This window comes from Triticum aestivum, chromosome 6A, assembly GCF_018294505.1.
Source record: "Triticum aestivum cultivar Chinese Spring chromosome 6A, IWGSC CS RefSeq v2.1, whole genome shotgun sequence".
Lineage (NCBI taxonomy): Eukaryota > Viridiplantae > Streptophyta > Magnoliopsida > Poales > Poaceae > Triticum > Triticum aestivum.
This window is the reverse complement of record NC_057809.1, coordinates 548,253,854-548,273,102: the sequence shown is the minus strand read 5'-3', so window position 1 is coordinate 548,273,102 and position 19,249 is coordinate 548,253,854. Positions and strand designations below refer to the sequence as shown.

Genomic DNA, 19,249 nt, shown 5'->3' with positions numbered 1-19,249 from the left:
AGAAGCCAGTTAAAGAGCAATTGATCAAGTCTCATGCTCTTAAGAAGATGGCAGAACTATTCAGGAGGTGGAAGAATGAGCTAAAAACATTGTTTGTCGACAAAGAAAAGACGGCAGAATTCATCGGCCGATATGAGAAGATCAGAGATCACTAGCCCGCATTTGTGGCCCACAAGACATCGGACAAGAGTAAGAAGATGTCAATGACAAACAAGAAAAATGATGTGAAGAAGAAGCTTCACCATCGCACGGGGTCAGGTGGCTACCTCAAAGCCCAGCCGTTGTGGGCCAAGGCTGAGAATGACCTGGTTGATAAAGGGGTCGAACCAGAGACATTGAACTGGCCAGACCGTTGCCGGACTTGGTTCTTCGAGGTTGGCGGAACCTTGGACCCTGTATTAGGGAAGTGCGTTTGGACGAACGAGCAACTGAGAATACCCATCACGAGGCTTCAAGAGTATATCGATGAAGCGCAGCAAGGGACGTTCGTTTCAGACAGAGAGAACGACGAGCTCACAATGGCCCTCGGGAATCCTGAGCACCCTTGATGGACACGAGGCACACCAGGCTCCGTTCCGTGGAAGGCTGGGTTTCCGGACGCAGGTTACAAATGCCAGGAGATGAGAAAGAAAGTGGAGCATACCCAACTATAGGCGCTGCACACAAGGGTACAAGCGATAGAGGAACGAGAAGCAGATCGCAGCAAGCGACCTGCCGAAGCTACCCCGCCATCTCAGCGGAGCATGTCTTGACGACTCCTTCTAGCTACCCCATGGATGCTATCACGGAGTCTCAACATTGCCACCTTATGACGCAATGGCAGAACTTCAAAGTCAAGGCGGTTGTCGGCTCTGTTCTACCTCCTGAACCCGGCGCAACTTTTCGCTACCGTCCAATTCCAGAAGGATATGCTAGGGTGACGGTGGACGAAATAACGGAGGGATTTGAGAACCTCGAGTTTGACCACCCTACCAGTGAAGGGGAGACTCAGCTGGGTTTTTCTCTGAAGACTCTATGCCTATGGCGGAAGGAGCTCATCAACCTTCCGAACTGGACGCCTCCGCCTCCTCCTCCTCCTTCGGCGAGTCGGGGCACTCCGCCTCCTCCGCCGAGTGATTAGGGCACTTAGCCTCCTTCTCCGGCGCGTGGCGGCACTCTGCCTCCTTCTCCGCTTGCGCCGGCGCGCCCGAGCAGCCAGCCTCCTCCTTCTCCACCTCGTCAGCAAGGGCAGAATAGACCCGCTGCTGCTCCGGCTGCTCCGGCACGTTCCTCGTAAGCAAGGAAAGAAGACAGCCGCAGCTGCTCCATCTGCTCCGGCGTCTAGTAGTACAGCCAGAGGCGGGAGGCAATACAGATTCGGTCCTTCTCTGAAGAATCCAGAGAAGTTACCATATGAGAGGACACCGGAGGAAAACGCGAAGATCGTGCAAGCCAAAGTGACGAACTTCTTTGAAGGGGTGAAAGCAAACAAACATCCACCTCCGGAGGAGAAGGTAGATCCAGTGAAAGCGAAGCGCACTATCGATGCCCTGAGGAAACCACCAAAGTCTTCGCCGAAAACCAACTATGAGCGCATTACTGAAAGGGTATATATCGAAGCGGAGCGGTCGGGAAGTACTATCAGCAATCGAAGGTTAGCAAAACGACGAGCTGGGAAAAAAATTGCCCAGCTCGGCGAACAAGCTAACCAATCGTGCCCCCCGCTCAAGGTGTCTAGCGATATCGTCGCTAATGATCAGAGGATGGTGCCCGGTTATACCAATCTTGGAGATTACCTACTCGACGATGTGCATTATGATTTCTTGGTGGTGGACGAACACAAATACCATTACAGGAAGCCTCTCGTCAAAGATGAAAGATCTCTAACAACGATGATGCGAAGATTGCATGATTGGTACATGGAAACCTGCAGAGAGTCTGGGGGACGAATACTTTGACGCTGAGAGTTAAAGAGGAGCACGACCTCATTGGAATTGATCTGTTGTCTATTCCATTTGAGGAGTTCTTCCAGTTTTTCAATCAAAAGGCCCTCGATAAATTAACGGTCACTTACTATTGTCTGTAAGTACTACTTCCGTCATTAACTCTCTATATATAGCTCAGCTCTTTCATTGCATGTATTTATAATTATCATCACTATATTATGCAGATTCAAGATCGTCGAGTGCAGAAAAGCAGAAATGTATGATATTGGATTCATTAACACAAATCTCATAGATGAATTTGCGGTTAAAAATAATGCCAAAGACACTGAGGCCAACTTGCTCAAATCGTTGGTAATAAATCAAAACAAAGATAAAATACTCTTTCCTTACAACTTCAAGTGAGTGTTACTGTCTTGTGCATATTCGGTTTCCCTTATTACTCGAGGTTATAGTAATGTAATTAATTGATGAGTTATGCATGCGTGTGCAACTTCCACTATATTCTCCTGGAGATTAAGCTTGAGCAGGGACTAGTAATCGTCTTAGACTCGAGACAAAAAGATCCCGAGACATATGCGGACATGACTAAAATTCTCAACAAGTAAGTTCAATGGATCATTATCGCACCATATCGGCAACTTTTTGTTCATTTCGTGATATCTCAAGTAATAATTATTTTCTTTGTCTTGCAGGGTTTGGAAAAAGTTCACCGCAGAAGCTCCGGGACTACCGAGGGAGCTGCGATATACATACCCGAAAGTAAGTACTACTAGCTAGCTATTTCTGCGCATCTCCCGTTGATTCTAGCTACTTTCATCAATGTCATTTATAATGCTTCATTATCAGTTTGATTTACCTCTATTTCTCGTAAAGTGCTTGTGGTAGGAACAAGGGAATGATTACTGTGGATACTACATGTGCGAGTTCATCCACAACGCGACTTGCAAAAATAAGCGGGGCTACTCTAGAAGACAATATGAAGTGCGTAAGCAATAATATTCATAATTTCATTTTATTACACCATCATTTCTGTTGAGTTTCATTCATATATATGTATTAACCCCCTTCTTCAAATTAGACGTGGCAGATGCGGAATGAACTCCTACTAGAAGATCGCATGAAAGTAATTCAAGAGGAATTGGCGGGATTCTTTCTTGACCACGTCATCAATAAAGCCGGAGAATACCATGTTGAAGTTGAGTTCTTATATAATTAGGGGAAATTATATTGTAAGAGATCTTAATATTGTATATATGTAGTCATTAGCGTCGGATAGATAATACGAAAACTTGTTGTTCGACCAATCTCTCGGAGAAGGAGAGGTCGATCACTTCTCTCGGTATGCATGACGAACTTCTGTACTTAATGGTTTCCTTCATTTTCTTACTAGCTAGCGTGTCGAGGGCCTCTCTATACGTATAGTACGTAGCATCGACTAAGCACGGAGATAAGAGAGGACACTTCTCTCTATTAATTAATTAGCTACCTAACACAATATATTAAACACCTTAATTAACCATACAAAACCCCCAAATCCCCCCCCCCTTCAGAAAAAAAAACAAAAACCTTAGCCCCTGAACAGCTGACGCGTGGATGCCTTTTGGTCCCGGTTGGTGCCACCAACCGGGAACAACGGCCCTCCTGCCTAGGCTCGCAGCACCAGCCACGTGGAGGCCCATCTGTCCCAGTTTGTGTAAGAACCGAGACTAAAGGCCTTGGGCTTTAGTAACGACCCTTTAGTCCCGGTTTGAGAACCATAACAAATGGGCCTTACGAACCGGGACAATAGGCCCTTTTTCTACTAGTGGATTAAGCTCCGCGACACCAACCATCTAGGGCACCAAAGCACCCAAGAGGAACAATCTCTAGGGTGCCCAAACACCTAAGAGTAATAAGCTTCTCAACTTCACTTTCACGTGCCACCATAGAGAACTCAAACCTATGCACTAAATGCAATGGCAAAGGCACACGAAGTGCCCAAGTCCCTCACTCTCCCGAGCTTAAAAAATAAGCCGCCTCGTAAATTTGTTGAGACTTCTAAATTAGTTATCTCATAACTAGTTCAGAAGCCCCAATAAATATAAGAGACGGCTTGTGGTAAAAGCTAGGGATGAAGTGGCTTATTTTTAAGCTGCCAAAAGAACTGGCCCTAGCTCAAGTCCTAGATGCATAATCTTTTTGAGCCGATACATCATTGATTTATATGTTTTAGCATAAACGAGACAATTGATGTATTTTTGTATCATTAATAGGGTTTTTATGTATTCTTGTGGAAGAAATGCATGAAAGATGATTGTTGTATGAAGAGGTTTATACCCAATGATATGAGTTCCCATAAATAACAAAGAAAATCGAGGGTAGCCAAGTCAACACTCCTCCCATCGGCGCTGCCGCCGGTCTGCCCCATCTCCGATGGCCTCTGGGTCATGGAGGTGCAGAGGATCTCAGGCTCCCGCTGGTGGGAAGGACCCAGTTCTCGTTCTTGTTAGTTTCGGCGTCTAGGTTGGGGTTGTGTGGCGACGGCGATGTCCCTTAGTAGGAATAATCCTCCCATGTTCTATCCCTATCTCGGTGGTGCATCTAGTATCATCAGAGTGTGTTTAGAGGTGTGTTTCTGTCGGATCTCATCGGATTCGGTCGGTGCTGGCCTTCGATGGATCTGTTTGGATCATGTCCTCGCTTGAGTGTTTACAGGTATCTGATCTACGACTTTCTTCATCGGCGATGGTTGCTGCTCTAGTGTGCTGGTCCTATGGAGTCTTAGCACGACAACTTACTGACTGTCCTCTACAACAAGGTTTGTCCGGCTCTAGTGAGGGAGGGGCAATGACGGGTCGCTAGATGGTCCACAGACATGGTTGTAATTTTTGTTACCTTTATTGTTCTTTGTACCGTCATGGTTGAGAATGAATAGATCGGAAGTTTCTAAAAAAAGGTTTTACCCAATGTCGTTCTCTTTACCAGAACATGAATGATGGTTCCCTAAGAAAAAACATGAATGATGGATTGATGTTCCACACACAAAGTGTGCAAATATGACGTTTGTAGACCGGAGATAAATATGAAGTCCGCAGTGAAGCCGGAGTCCACCCAACAAATCCAGCATTACATTTAGCGATCTTGGCCGACAACTCGCTAGGGTTGGTTCTCGAGAACGAGCCCGTGTTGCTGCATGGCGGAACCAGAAGCCCAGGAGATCGGGGGCGGGAAGAAGGGAGATCAAGGCGATCTAGGGTTTAGTGCGGAGGCGGGAGTTGCAGGAGGACAAGGGAGGAAGTTTGGGGCGCCTTTGGGTGCGAACGGGGCTGGATCCATGGAGGCGGCGAGGGCTGTGGCTAAAGATGCAGATCGGGAAGAAGATGCAGATCGGGAGGAGGATACTATTGGATGGGATCAATTTGGCCCGGACCCAGAGTTGGAAGACATGTTTGAAGGCCTAAAGCTTCATGGTGAGGAGGAGGAGGACCTCAATCTTTCAGGAGAGGTAGATGAGTTGATTAAGGATGTTCGTTGGTTGTGCTTGTTTCGGGTTCATACTATGAGGCCGTTTAGTCATGTGGTGTTACTAAATTCAATGAGGAACGCATGGGCTTGTGACGAAGGAGTTACCTTCAACATCAAAGGGCCGAACCTGTTCTTGGCTCAGTGTCATTGCCTGGGCGATTGGAAACGGGTAATGGATGGAGGACCTTGACAATTATGACCCGGTGCTATAAATATTTACAAACCGGATATTTTGGCAATGATAAACCGGCAAGCTCTACAAGCCGACTGAAAGTCAGATGAGTTTTTTAAGACCAATATTTTTTAAACCGGCGCTTTGGAAGCCAATTCAAGTGGATTATTTCTTACAATATAAGATACCAATGTCTGCAAATTGGTTCTGAAGCTGGCCTATTGACCCGGATTTCTCAAAAGAAGTATCTGGATTTTTGCATTGGCAAGGTTTGGACATATCTGTTAAAAGAGATTTTCTATAAGATCTTTGAGCATGCATCCAGGAGGAAATGACAAGGACTTAAAGATGATCAGGTGTCGGTTCAGGAAAATATTTAACCCAAAGCACAACCTATCAAGTTTGTTCTTGTGTTTATTTTACAGGATCAGTTTAACATGGATAAATCCAAATTAAACTGGGGGCTAATGTCGGGGATATACCCCGCGGTATGACCTGGCCGGAATCATGACCTAGCCGGGCTTGGCGACTCACCAGAGACCTCGCTAGAGCTTGGCGACTCACTGGCGATCCGCCCGGACATGGCGGTTTACATGTAACCCGCCTGGACATTGTGACTCACTGGAGACCCGGCGGGCGGATCAGACGGACGACAAGGCCCAAGGCCCAGCAGGTCGGCTTATACTCTGGTGGGCCGGCTTAAGAGGAAAGGGATGACAAATATTTCCTTTACGAGGAAGCAAGACCCGGACTTGTATTCAACTTGTGAGAAAGGATAGACTAGTCCTAGTCCTACTAGGACTCCATATGTAACCCGCCCCTTCAACATATATAAGGAGGGGCAGGGCTCCCCAAAGAGGGACAAAAAAATAATCTCTAGAGCTAGACACGAAGAGCCGGCTTACCGGCAACTCCCTCATGATCATAATGAGACCTAGCCACAAACAGCATGTAGGGTTATTACCGGATGATGTTTCCCGGGGCCCAAAGCTGTCTAAACCCTTGTCTTGTGTTGCGTCTCTCGATTCTGCCCAACCCCTCTCAAGCTACCACATAGATGCGTTGGCCTCGCGACTAAGTCCTCACACTAAGGACATCTGTTGTGACAATTCCACAACAGATCCGGTAGTCATTGTGGAATACGATGGATTCACTAACGTCTCTGAATATGCATTGGATATGTATCCTTTGTGGGCGAGGATCAAAGGCTTGCCGGATGGGCTCACAAGAAAGAGGGAGTTGGCGGAGAAGGTAGCCAAGAAGGTCGGAGAGCCGCCGTTTACGGTGGTAGTTAATGAGGGAAGGATTAACCCAGCTAGCCACTTAAGGGTGAGGGTTTTTTGAATGTCCAGAAGCCATTGGTGAGGTTTGTGAGTATCACCCTTAAGGAGATGAAACGGTACCCTGTTACGTATGAGAAGCTGCCGGATTTTTGTTTTTTCTGTGGCTGTATGGGGCATGTGGTAGAGGAATGCGGGGACGGGGTTCATGATCCCGCCGAGTGTGAATGGAGGGATTGGCTGCATTGGAGTAGTGAACCGGCCATGGCGGGAGGTGGTGTAGGGCGTGGTAGAGGAGGGAGGTCAGCAGGCCAAGGCGTGGGGGGAGCGAGTCGGGCTGGTAGAGGTGGAGGCGGAGGCGTAGGAGGTTCAGGAGGAAGGGGCGGTTCAGAGGAAGCTCGGGCAAGAAAGGTAGATGTTGATGTTCAGTATGTGGGGGGTGGTGTGCACACCATGCTGGGAGCTCCCAATATTGGTGATGACGATGTGCGGACGGCCCGCAAGAGGCTGATGGGGGTGGACAGTGTTGTTATGGTGCGAGGGCAACCAGTGCCAAACCTTGCGGGCAAAGTCCCGAACACAGTTCTGATGTTGGAGGGGGGAGTGGTTCAGGGGCGAATAATGGGCCGGACTCGACGTCTACACCGGGCAAGGTGCCCATTGTGAAGAGAAGGAAGCAAGGGGAAGATGGGGATGATGGTGACACAACTATGACTAAAGAGGCGGCCTCCTTCGAGGGGGACCGCCGGGCCCAATGAATGTCTTAAGCTGGAACTGCCGGGGAGGGGGGAATACCCGGACAGTTCATGAGTTAGCGACTATCTGTCAGTCGCATTCCCCCAGTATAGTGTTTTTGTGTGAAACAAGACATAAGGCTGAGAAAATAAAAAAGGTGTGTGGGAGGATTGGTTTGAAGGGTTTTGTTGGGGTTGACAGTAATGGTATGAGTGGTGGTCTCGCTCTTTTTTGGCATGAGAACTACGAAGTGGAGATCTTGGATAAAGAAAAACACTTTATAGATGCAGTGGTCCGTGTCCAGGAGGGGTCGGCGCAATGGAGGATCACTTGTATTTATGGTGAACCACGGGTAGAAAACAGGCACATCATGTGGTAAAAAATCGAGCAGTTAAAAGTTGTGAATGACCTACCTTGGCTTGTAGTCGGCGACTTCAACGAGGCCATGTGGGACTTTGAACATCTATCTGCTACACCGCGTGGAGAGCCACAAATGATTGCTTTTCGGGATACGTTGGAGACCTGTGGCCTAGTTGACCTTGGCTTCGTTGGTGTTCCCTTCACATATGATAATAAGAGGGGAGGAGGAGGTAATGTGAAGGTAAGGCTGGACAGGGCAGTTGCAACTAATGCGTGGAGGAACTTGTTTGCATATGCTACAGTGGTGCATGTTCCTTCGCCTTGTTCAGATCATGTGGCCCTTGTCCTAAAGGGTTCGGCCGATCCGGGGCCGCTAGGTGGAAAGCAGAGGAGGTATGAGGTGTTTTGGGAGCGTGATGAGTCACTACCTGAGGTGATAAAGGAGGCCTGGGAAGCAGTGGGGGGAGTTCATAATATGTCTCAGTTGCGGGACGCTCTGTCTAAAACAATGACAACTCTCAGGGTTTGGAGCAAAAAAATTAGTAATATCACCAGAGAGATTGCCAAGTCCCGCACTCAGCTAGAGGAGTTGATGAATATGAACGCTGACCGCCAAGATATCGCAAGAGTGACGGACAAGATGAACAAGCTTTTGTACCAAGAGGAGATGCTTTGGTTACAACGATTGCGTATCACGTGGTTGAAGGAGGGGGATAGAAATACAAAATATTTTCAAAGCAAAGCAGTCTAGAGGGCGAGGAAGAACAAGATTCGAGAGTTGACGGATAGTGTCGGTGTAGTTCACTCTGATCTTGCCTCTATGGGGGAAGTGGCTAACCGTTATTTTCATGATATTTTCACAGCTGATCCCACACTTAATGCAGCGCCTATTTTGGAACTAATTAACCCGGTGGTGACCGAGGAGGATAACACCAAGTTGTGTGCTCCTTTTACAGATAAAGAGATCTCGGATGCTTTGTTTCAAATTGGACCACTAAAAGCTCCGGGTCCGGATGGTTTCCCCGCTAGATTCTTTCAGCGGAATTGGAGCACTCTCAAGGAGGGTGTGTTGGCTGCGATGAAGGATTTTTTCAGCACTGGTGTCATGTCGGAGGGAGTGAATTCTACATCTATTGTACTTATTCCCAAAGTTCCCAACCCGGTAAAAATCACGGACTACAGGCCCATTAGTCTGTGCAATGTTATCTATAAGGTCATCTCCAAGTGCCTAGTGAATAGGATGAGGCCTTTGCTGGATGATCTCATCTCTCCTGAGCAAAGCGCCTTTATCCCAGGAAGAATGATTACAGATAATGCACTAGTTGCATTTGAGTGTATCCATCATATCAAGCAGGAGAAGGATCCCATAAGAAGTTTCTGTGCTTACAAACTGGACCTATCAAAAGCATATGATCGAGTGGATTGGGTCTTCTTGAGGCAAATGATGCAAAAGTTGGGTTTCTCTCAGCGATGGGTTGACTGGATAATGTCGTGTGTCACATCGGTGAGATACTCTGTCAAACTTAATGGAACCCTCTTGGATTCGTTTGCGCCAACGTGTGGTCTTCGGCAAGGAGATCCGCTCTCTCCGTTTCTTTTTTTGCTTGTGGCAGATGGTCTATCAGCTCTACTAAAGAGCAAAGTGGCTACGGGTGACATCACGCCGGTGCAGGTTTCTAGACGAGGACCGGGCGTTTCACACTTATTGTTTGCTGATGATACTTTGTTGTTTTTTGAGGCTTCGAGAGAACAAGCAGATGAGGTTAAAGTGGTGTTGGATTTGTACGGGAAGGCGGCGGGCCAGTGCCTAAACCCTAACAAGTGCTCCATTCTTTTTGGTGAGGCTTGCCCCGTAGCGGTTCAGGAGGAAGTAAGGTCAGTACTTAATATCACGAGCCTTCACTTCGAGGAGAAATATTTGGGCCTGCCGACACCGGAGGGGCGGATGTCTAAAGGGCGTTTTTAGAATCTACAGACTCGGCTCACTAAACGGTTGATACAATGGGGGGATGGCCTCTTGGCGCAACCGGGGAGAGAAGTGTTGATAAAGTCGGTTGCGCAAGTGCTCCCAACTTATATTATGGGCGTCTTCAAGTTACCGTTTTCAGTTTGTGATGATCTTACACGCATGGTGCGGAATTTTTATTGGGGATCGGCAAAGGGTAAAAGAAAGGTGCACTGGAAGAATTGGGACCATCTCTTGCAGCCCAAGGACAGAGGAGGAATTGGTTTTCGCGATTTTCGGCTGTTTAACCAGGCCTTGTTGGCTAGGCAGGCGTGGAGGCTTTTAACGAAGCCAGACAACCTGTGTGCTAGGGTCTTAAAAGCACGTTATTACCCAGATGGCAAGTTGGAAGATGTTGTTTTTGCTGGGAACGGGTCATCATCTTGGCAGACTATATGCCATGGCCTGGAACTGTTGAAAAAGGGGCTGCTATGGAGAGTAGGGGACGGGCAAGCATAAGGGTGTGGCGGGATAGCTGGATCCCGAGACCCTTCTCATATAAGCCGATCTCTCCTCAAGGGTGTTGCCGTATTCGGTTTGTTTCTGGTCTGCTAAACACTAATGGGTCTTGGAAAGTTGAGATCCTTCGGGAATATTTTGTGGCTGCAGATGTACATGAAATAATGAAATTTCGTGCATCTCCTAGAATGGAGGGAGATGTGATCGCTTGGGGCCCCGGCAGACATGGTATTTTTACAGTTAAATCAGCTTACGAATTGGCTTTCGATGAGGCTCATCGCAATTCTGCGGTGGCGTCGAGTTCTGCGCCTTCGGGAAGCCGTGCTTGCTGGGACTTCATATGGAAGTGTGACGCCCCCCAACGGTGAAGCACTTCGCTTGGCGCCTGTCGAATGATGCACTACCCACAAGCACCGTATTGGGCTGGAAACCACATGTATGTGTCCGGTATGTGGAGCAGAAGAGGAGGATAACTTTCATCCATTCGTGCACTGCCAGTTTGGGCGTGATCTGTTTGTGGCCATGGCCAGAGTGTGGAGGCTCCCGGATGTCACATCAATACTTAACAACGGGAAAGAATGGCTGCTACACGTCCTGGATCCTCTTACAAACCTTGAACGAACAATGTTACTAATGATTTTCTGGAGGAGTTGGTTTGTCTGGAACGAGCTAGTTCATGCTAAGCCTGCCCCGCCTATGGAAGTCTCTCTAAGATTTCTGCAAAGCTATCTGGTGTCCTTGGTTGGTATCAAGCAGAATCCACAGGCTGACCCAACCAAAGGGAAAACTTATATCGAATGGAAAAATACAGTGAGAAGGGGGAGAAGCGTTGGTGATCAGGACGAACGGAGTTGGACTACGCCCGAGCCGGGGTGGTGCAAATTGAATACTGATGGATCTTTTGTTGCGTCAGAACAAGCGGGTGCGGGCATGATCTTACGTGATCATCGCGGGGCTATCAACTTCTCGTCATGCAGGGTGTTGTTTTCGTGCAGAGACTCCCTTGAGGCGGAGTTGTGCGCGTGTATGGAAGGCTTGTCCCTTGCCTTGCAGCGAAGCGAGTTGCCGATCGTGGTGGAGATGGACTCTCTCGAAGCGATCTCTCTCATATCAAGCTTGGATGCGGATCGCTCAGTTTACTCTTCTATTGTTAGAGAGATTAAGCACTTAATGGGTTTAAGGAAGACTTGTATTTCTCATATAGTTAGATCTCAAAATAAAGCTAGTGATTGCTTAGCTAAGTTTGCTAGAACCCAAGGCAGGACCTTGACTTGGTTAGGAGCTGGTCCAGATGAAGTAGTGAAAATAGCATTTTATGATTGTAAAGACGTTGTCATTGAGTAATGCAATGCTATTTCTCCCGAAAAAAAAGAAGTCCGCAGTGAAGCGCGCGCGTGCACAAACACACGCAAAAGTTTTCAGGTTAATATATACAGGAAGAAAAGGGAATCCTACGTGGCAGACAACGTGTCGTGCCATTACGTACACGCAAGCATAGAACACGTCAGGTACGAGATCTGAATACGCCCACCAAATCCACGGGCGGAAGGAGGGAACCATCCGCTCTCGGTCGTGCCGTGCGGGGTCCTGATCCCCATCGGACACCGTCGTCATCGGCCGGCTCCCAGTCCCACCTCCGTCTCCATGCGATCTCCTCGGCCGGCGCGGCTCGCTGCCGTCGCGCTTCTCCTCGCGGCGCTCGCCGCGGCCGTGGGCGCCCCCGCCGCGGCCGCGGCCAGCAGAGACGGGTACGGGCGCACGAGGAGGCTGCGCATGAGGGGCAAGGTCGTCGAGATGTGAGCGCTCCCCCCTGTCTTAGCTACCCTCTGCTCGATTTCTGTCGGGTTTAATCCGAGCTTTGGGACTGGGAAGGTTCCATTTCGTCGCGGGGATTTCTGTGTCGTACGGGGAAGATGATTTTAGCTGTCCTGTAAGCTCCGTCTTCAGACAGAAGCCCCTGTAATTCGGGTCGCAGATAAAAATGCGAACTTTGTTCGTCTTGTTCAGACGAGTGCCAACATCTCGAACTAACGCCTGTAACCAACGTTTTGGCCCATGTGGTCAATGAATCACTCCATAATCTCTCTATTTCAGTCCTGCAATAATTTTGCACCCCCCAGTCCCCAGAGCATCAGCCCATTTGATCAATGAATCACTCCATAATCTCTGTATCTCCATATTCTAGTACTGATCCATTTCCACTCATTTCAGGTTTTATCATGCTTATGACAACTACATGGCGTATGCATTTCCTGTATGTTCATCAGCTATTTTAGGAATTCTTGAGCAAAATTCAGTTCATTTGTTCATGGCCAATCTGATGTTTTCTGTGTTGATACCTTTTCAGCATGATGAATTGAAGCCTCTTACTAAAGGCTTCACTGACTCCCTCAGTGAGCTTGGCAACTTAAATGTATTAATGTATCGACAAATTTACAGTTTCCAATTGACATCACAAAAGCTTAAAGATACCCAGGCGTAATATCAACTCTTTCTTCCTTCTTGTAGCTTGAGCACTTGCCACAGGATTATAATGGATCAGCATTGACACTAGTTGAGTCATTATCAAGGTACACTTTATGAAGTTGTAATGTTTCTGGATACTTCGAGATTTGTGCTGTCTTTTGATGATAAGAATATGAATTGCTATGTTGTTTCTTCAAAAGGAAAATTGTATCCATAAGATTGATAGGTAATGCCTCTCTGTTTTGGCTCATGCAGTCTTGTTGTCTTAGGTAACCTAACAGAATTTGACAGAGGAGTTAGTTGGCTTTCAGAGAACCTAACTTTTGACGTTGATGCTCGAGTTAATCTTTTTGAGGTAATGCCATCTGATTTTTATCACCACTAGAACAAAACAATGACATGTTGCCAGGATTTAAGCAACAATCATTTTCTCACAGTTTTCCCTTCTTCATGGTTTTTTCCCCCTTCTTATCCAGTGTAACATAAGACTTCTTGGGGGGCTTATTTCTGCTCATATTCTTGCAAAGGACTATAGCAGTCAGAATAAAGATGGAGTATATCAGAACCAACTGCTACATCTTGCTGAAAATTTAGGCAGCCGGTTTCTGCCAGCATTCGAGACCCCTACTGGATTGCCGTATGCATGGATCAATCTTAAGGTTCATTTACAAACCCTTGGCCTTTCTTCTGATTTAGAAAGTAGTACACCGCTACAATCACGTTCCCGGATAAAATAAATAGTAAAAGACATGTATTGATAAATTCCATTTATTCAGCACGCCCCTTCCTTCTATGGCACAGAACAGAAGTGTCAAGCCTCCTGCGGAAACTAGATAATCATTCGACAATTATTTTGTTTCCCTTTCTGGATACCCTTGTATGATGTTACTTGTAACACTCAACTCATACATATTACATAGCTCACGTATATTACAATCCTTTTAATCATGATCTGACATGGCTGTTGAGCTTGTATTTTATTCATACATCATCTCTGATGCTATGACTACTTTTTCCAGTATGGAGTGATGGAGAATGAGACAACTGAAACGAGCACATCAGGATGTGGTGAGTGGCGGAATAGTCTTTATTCTGTTGGGTATCTTGGTAGTGGTAGCTAAGATACATAAATTTGTTGCAGGCTCCCTTATCCTGGAAATGGGTGCATTGTCACGTTTGACCGGTGATCCTAGATATGAAGCTGCAGCTCTTCGTGCTCTTCGCAAGTTATGGAGCATGAGAAGCTCACTGAATCTTGTAGGCTCAACACTAGATGTTTTGTCTGGCAACTGGATTGAATATTCGTCAGGCATTGGTGCTGGTACTACTTCTTATGCTAGCCCACTTGGTGTATCGCTTATACCAACGTCAAATTTGTAGCATAATTGTTTTTTGCCAAGTGTTTCTTTGTATATGTCGTTTAATTCTGTCTAATTAGAAGATATATGTGCTTGAGACATATTGATGATCTTTCGTAACATATTTGCAGGAGTTGATTCATTTTACGAGTATTTGATTAAGGCATATGTCCTTTTTGGAAGTGATGAGTACTGGGATATGTTTCACTCTGCTTACCTAGCAGTGCAGAAGTATTTCCGACATGGGCCATGGTACACCCTTTCTTCGTGCCATATTCATTCAAAAATTTCCATTCCATGCTAGTTACTTGTCGCCGCAATATGCTTGTACCGGACAGTAATAATCATCTGTCTTCTCAGGTACCATGAGGCCGATATCAGGACTGGAGAAGCAACACACTGGCAACTAACTAGCCTCCAGGCCTTCTGGCCTGGTGTTCAGGTCTGCTGACTCTGTACATGGTTGATATATCACCTTATTGTGGAATTTTTTATCTTGTATTGTTTGCTTACTGCTATCATCATCACCAGACACTACTAGGAGATGTTGCTGCTGCAAATCTGTCACATCGTGAATTTTACAATGTATGGCAAAGGTTTGGCGTCCTTCCTGAAAGGTATTAATAACTAAAAACTAAGTACCTCTTGACCATCAGTTTGTAAAGGAAAATGGAAATATTGAGTGACTGTTTCAAATCAATTCAGAGTATGATGCACAAGACTGACAAGAGTATGACCAAAACTTGCTTTCAGGTTTTACACTGTATTTTGTTGATGCGTGCTTTGTACTTTGCAGATATCTGTTAGACTACGGAATTTTGCATCCTACAGAGAAGTACTATCCTTTACGTCCAGAGTTTGCTGAGTCTACATTTTATCTTTATCAAGCAACTAAAGGTATGATCATGAATAACAGACAAATAATATTGTTGGCGATTTTTTTTCTTAAAATTTTAATCAAGCAGATAAAGATAATATGATGTCCAGATCACTAACACCACTGATCTCTATAGATCCTTGGTACCTAGAAGTGGGTGAAGCTATAATTGGATCACTTAATTACTACACCAAAGTGGAAGGAGGTTTTGCTAGTATCAGAGATGTTTCAACAATGAACCTTGAAGATCATCAACACAGCTTCTTTCTTTCAGAAACGTGAGCTGTTAATCTTCCTATTGTTTCTAATATGCAGTTGGAGCAAAACTGTCTCATTCGCGCTGATAGATCCCGTCACTGTTGAGATGACGGTTGATAACTCTTCTGCAGGTGCAAATATCTTTTTCTCCTTTACGACGATTCATTCTTGAGGAACAAAAATTACATATTTACAACAGAGGGCCACCCCCTTCCAGTAATGAGCACGTGGCACGAGAAAATTCCTCGACTGGATGTTCCCACCAATTGGACAGTTGTTAAGGTGATCCCATACCAGCTTACATCAGAACGCAAGTTAGGAAACCATATGATGCCCTAGCTCCTATTTGTAGGAGCATTAATCTTACTTTGTACTGTCATCGTAATGATATCGAGAACCTCTCTGCAGGACGGCAACCAACCGATTCGTGCGAGCGCATTGTCATCCAAAGTCTGTCCAGAGACAATTTTCCGGCAGAACGTTGGCTCCCCGTGGGAGAGTGCGTGCCACATACCAGATGTGTTCCCTAGCCACAGATGCAGAGCCGACGATGACTGTGGGATAGAGTCAGTAACATGCAAGAGGAGAACATGCAGTATGGCTGGATACTGCGGCTTGTGGCTGGCGGTTTACTAGCCAATGTTGTTGGAGAGGATTATACTTTCGCCATTCGTTCACAGAATGATCAAAATAAGGTAAACACCACCTTGAAAATAGAATGTTACCCACCCGCTTCAGCCTGACTTTGTACATTAGAATAGCATCGATAGCAGATTCGTGACGTCTGAATCAGCCCAATTAACCTGTATGTCAAATGCTGGTTTGAAGTTTCATGCTGATGTGATGTATCTGCGGTCCGATATATGGGTGTATTTTATTGTGCGATATATGTAATTACTGTCTGATCTGATTATTTTAGCACATGTGGGCATGCAAAAAAAGAACATACTAGAGACATTGTACATTCTGGTTAATTTGTTCGGACATAATAATTAAGTTCAGTCTTTTGTTTGTTGTGAGTTGCAAATTGATCGTGATTGCACTGCTGTACAGTTTGATAGGACCATGGAGCCGTGGCTCCAGGCTCTAGCCTTCCCTGCCATCAGATTTCTACTGTAGATTCACACCAATAATCAGTGTAGCTGCAAAGTCAAATGTCAGATTGCAGGGCAGGAACAAAAAAAAGTTAATCCTTACTTTGATCTATACAAGACCACTTAGTCTTGTATTGGTATTGTAGATGTTCATAATTTCCTGCTTGATCAAACTTAAAACGGCTTGATTTAAGATAACACCAAATAGCACGCACAGTGATTCCCGCGCTTGGAAGAATCTGCTGCACATTATGTATGTAGGGTCGTAAAAAAATCATGTGTAAATTTTCGATGCCACGCATCTCTGAAACTGAAGTTGCATTGTTTTGCCAAAAAGATCGAGGTGGAGAATGCCGACTTATAAATAAGTAGTACTCCCTCCGTTCGGAATTACTTGTCTCGGAAATAGATGTATCTAGAATTAAAATACATCTAGATACATCCATTTTTGCGACAACTAATTCCGAACGGAGGAAGTATGTCAGAGTTATAGGAATAGACGATACACTTCCTAATTTCCTGTGGAAAAAAAGCTACTGCCATGTATATGTTTTTTTTAATATATAAAAGGGTTTCCCCCAGCTTCATTGATGGAACTCACAGAACGCTACACAAGTTCAGCAGTTCCTCATCCTGATCTCAGGACCGAAACATGCAGCCGATCAAAGACTCCACGCGGAGTCATTGGTAACAGAAATTGTTCACCTGCTATTCTTCGACAATGTTGGTGCCCAACCATGAGATCGCCAGAAGACCCCCCGCGCGCCTTTCTTCACAAGTTCATCCACTCGGTGCATCGCCTTTTGCACCTTTGGTGTCTGCAAATCGCTCCGGTAGGTGAGCCAAGCGACAAACATGGTAAATAATCCCATGGGGATCAGCGGGAAGTCTGTTCTCAAAACAAGCCTCATTTTCGAGTCTTCCACCAAGTCCGGCACAAAGCAATCAAAAAAAGACTTTGGCTGTCCCTTTTTCCGGACCATAAAAGTGAGATTCGACCACTCTCCAACCAGGGCCAGTTGTTTCAGGTGGACTAGGTAGATCAAAGCCCAAGCTACATTGGAAAACACCCCACACAAATGTGGCAAAAGGGAGATATAGCAAGAGAAAGGAAATAAGTAGCCTCCCCGTGGTCGATCGCGGCGGCGCTATAAAGAGCAGGCGAGGGTAGCTGGAGCTTCCGGACCTGGCATGGCTTCTAGACCAACAACCGCGCCGCGCAGGGTCCCTCCCTCCTCGCGCGCGCCCCCAATCGAACGGTACGTACGGCGCAAGCAACCAACTCAACCGCGCCCTGCCAGTCGTCCACGCACGGCCCTTTCCCGCGTCCGATCGCTCGATCGCTCGCGCCGCATGGTCGTCGACGTCATTCACACCCTAGGAGAAGCCCTTTTTTGCTCACTCGCGCGCGCACAATAACGCACGGCCCGGCGTTGGTTGCAGCGTGCGCCGTGCATGCGAATTGAACGCACCGCCTTTTCCCAGCTTAGCTCCCACCCCGCGGCGCGCCAGCGGGCGGGCTCCTCGTAGCCTTTACGCCACGCCCCTATAAAAGCCCGGCGCGGCGAGCGATCAACATCACAACGAAAGCAACAGCCAGCAAGCTCACTTGGCTACCAGCCTACCACTAGTCGCGGTCGCAGCTTAGCCACTCGTTGACATGGCCAGCAAGTCGGCCTCCCTGCTGATCCTCGCGGCGCTGGTGGCGGCCGCGGCGTGCGCGGGCTCGGCAACGGCGCGCGGCGTCCCGGTGGCCGCGAAGGAGGACGCGGTGAAGCGGCCGGAGACGTTCCAGGAGGGGACGGTGCTGATCCCGGGGATCGGGCGGTACGAGCTGGGCACCCACTACAGGCCGGACATCGGCGGGCTGGACCACAGCATCCCGGCCGCCGCCAGGGCGCAGTTCATCCCCGGCGCCGACGACACCTGGGTGCCCAACCCCGGGTTCGAGGTGCCCAACCCCTTCCGCCCCGCAGCCACCACGGAGTCCCCCTGATGAATGGATCGAACTCGTCCACGTTACGCCCATCGGTCGATGGGTAGCTAGCCTGCTACAATTCAATTTCCGCTAGCTTTTGGTTGCTATAATAAAACTAGCTGCTATACATAGGCAAGGCATGAGTATGCGTGTATCAGCGACTGCGTCCGAGCGCGCTGTCGACGTTTTGTGTGTGATTGGAGAGTGTACCTGTATGGGGTATGCATGGATGCGTAGGAAGGAAGCATCCGTTGCATATCTCGCTTTGCTTTGTTGTTGCCAATAATGTGTTTCAGTTCAATGTATTTTTCTTTTTAGTTCGATAAATTAATGATGAAGTACTATGCATGATGAAGCTTGCTATGTTAGCCACACACAAAAAACAAGCTTGTATAGATGAAAGAAGACCCATTGTTCGGTCCAATCACAGTGAAAATCTGAATTTGATCCTTGGTTAGAAGGGATGTTGTTTTCAGTGATCTAGGCAAAGGCTCTGGCTTAAGTTGTGTCGCCCTGCTAACGGCTTTCCTAGGCGTCTAATGTTCTAGATGGATTAGTTGACACTCAGTTTTTAGATTTTAGATTTTTATTGCTCAGTACTTCATATGTTAAACCGAGTCCTAAGACACAAAAGGAAAACGAAAGTGTAAAGTATCAAAAAAAAGTCAGAACGGACAACAACCCACACGCGTCCTTGAGAAAGCCACCGCCTACCCCAGCAACTGGCACGCAACGCCAACAAAACAGAGCTGAATTTAACGCGTGAGGTGAACTTAGA

The 19,249-nt window shown here is 46.9% G+C and overlaps 2 protein-coding genes across 2 annotated transcripts; both read left to right on the top strand.

The window, feature by feature from the left end:
- Positions 1–11,949: 11,949 nt before the first annotated feature.
- On the top strand, positions 11,950–16,410 carry LOC123128402 (alpha-mannosidase I MNS5). The gene is made up of 15 exons (XM_044548389.1): positions 11,950–12,236; positions 12,652–12,694; positions 12,788–12,853; positions 12,949–13,010; positions 13,162–13,261; positions 13,383–13,565; positions 13,926–13,974; positions 14,048–14,227; positions 14,396–14,516; positions 14,625–14,706; positions 14,796–14,881; positions 15,061–15,161; positions 15,278–15,419; positions 15,531–15,681; positions 15,808–16,410. The coding sequence occupies exons 1-15, from the start codon at positions 12,085–12,087 to the stop codon at positions 16,033–16,035; spliced, it is 1,746 nt and encodes a 581-aa protein (XP_044404324.1). The 5' UTR covers positions 11,950–12,084; the 3' UTR covers positions 16,036–16,410.
- A 1,650-nt stretch (positions 16,411–18,060) lies between these two features.
- On the top strand, positions 18,061–18,819 carry LOC123128401 (putative cell wall protein). Its single transcript, XM_044548388.1, has one exon. The coding sequence runs from the start codon at positions 18,154–18,156 to the stop codon at positions 18,487–18,489; it is 336 nt and encodes a 111-aa protein (XP_044404323.1). The 5' UTR covers positions 18,061–18,153; the 3' UTR covers positions 18,490–18,819.
- The last annotated feature ends 430 nt before the right edge of the window (positions 18,820–19,249 follow it).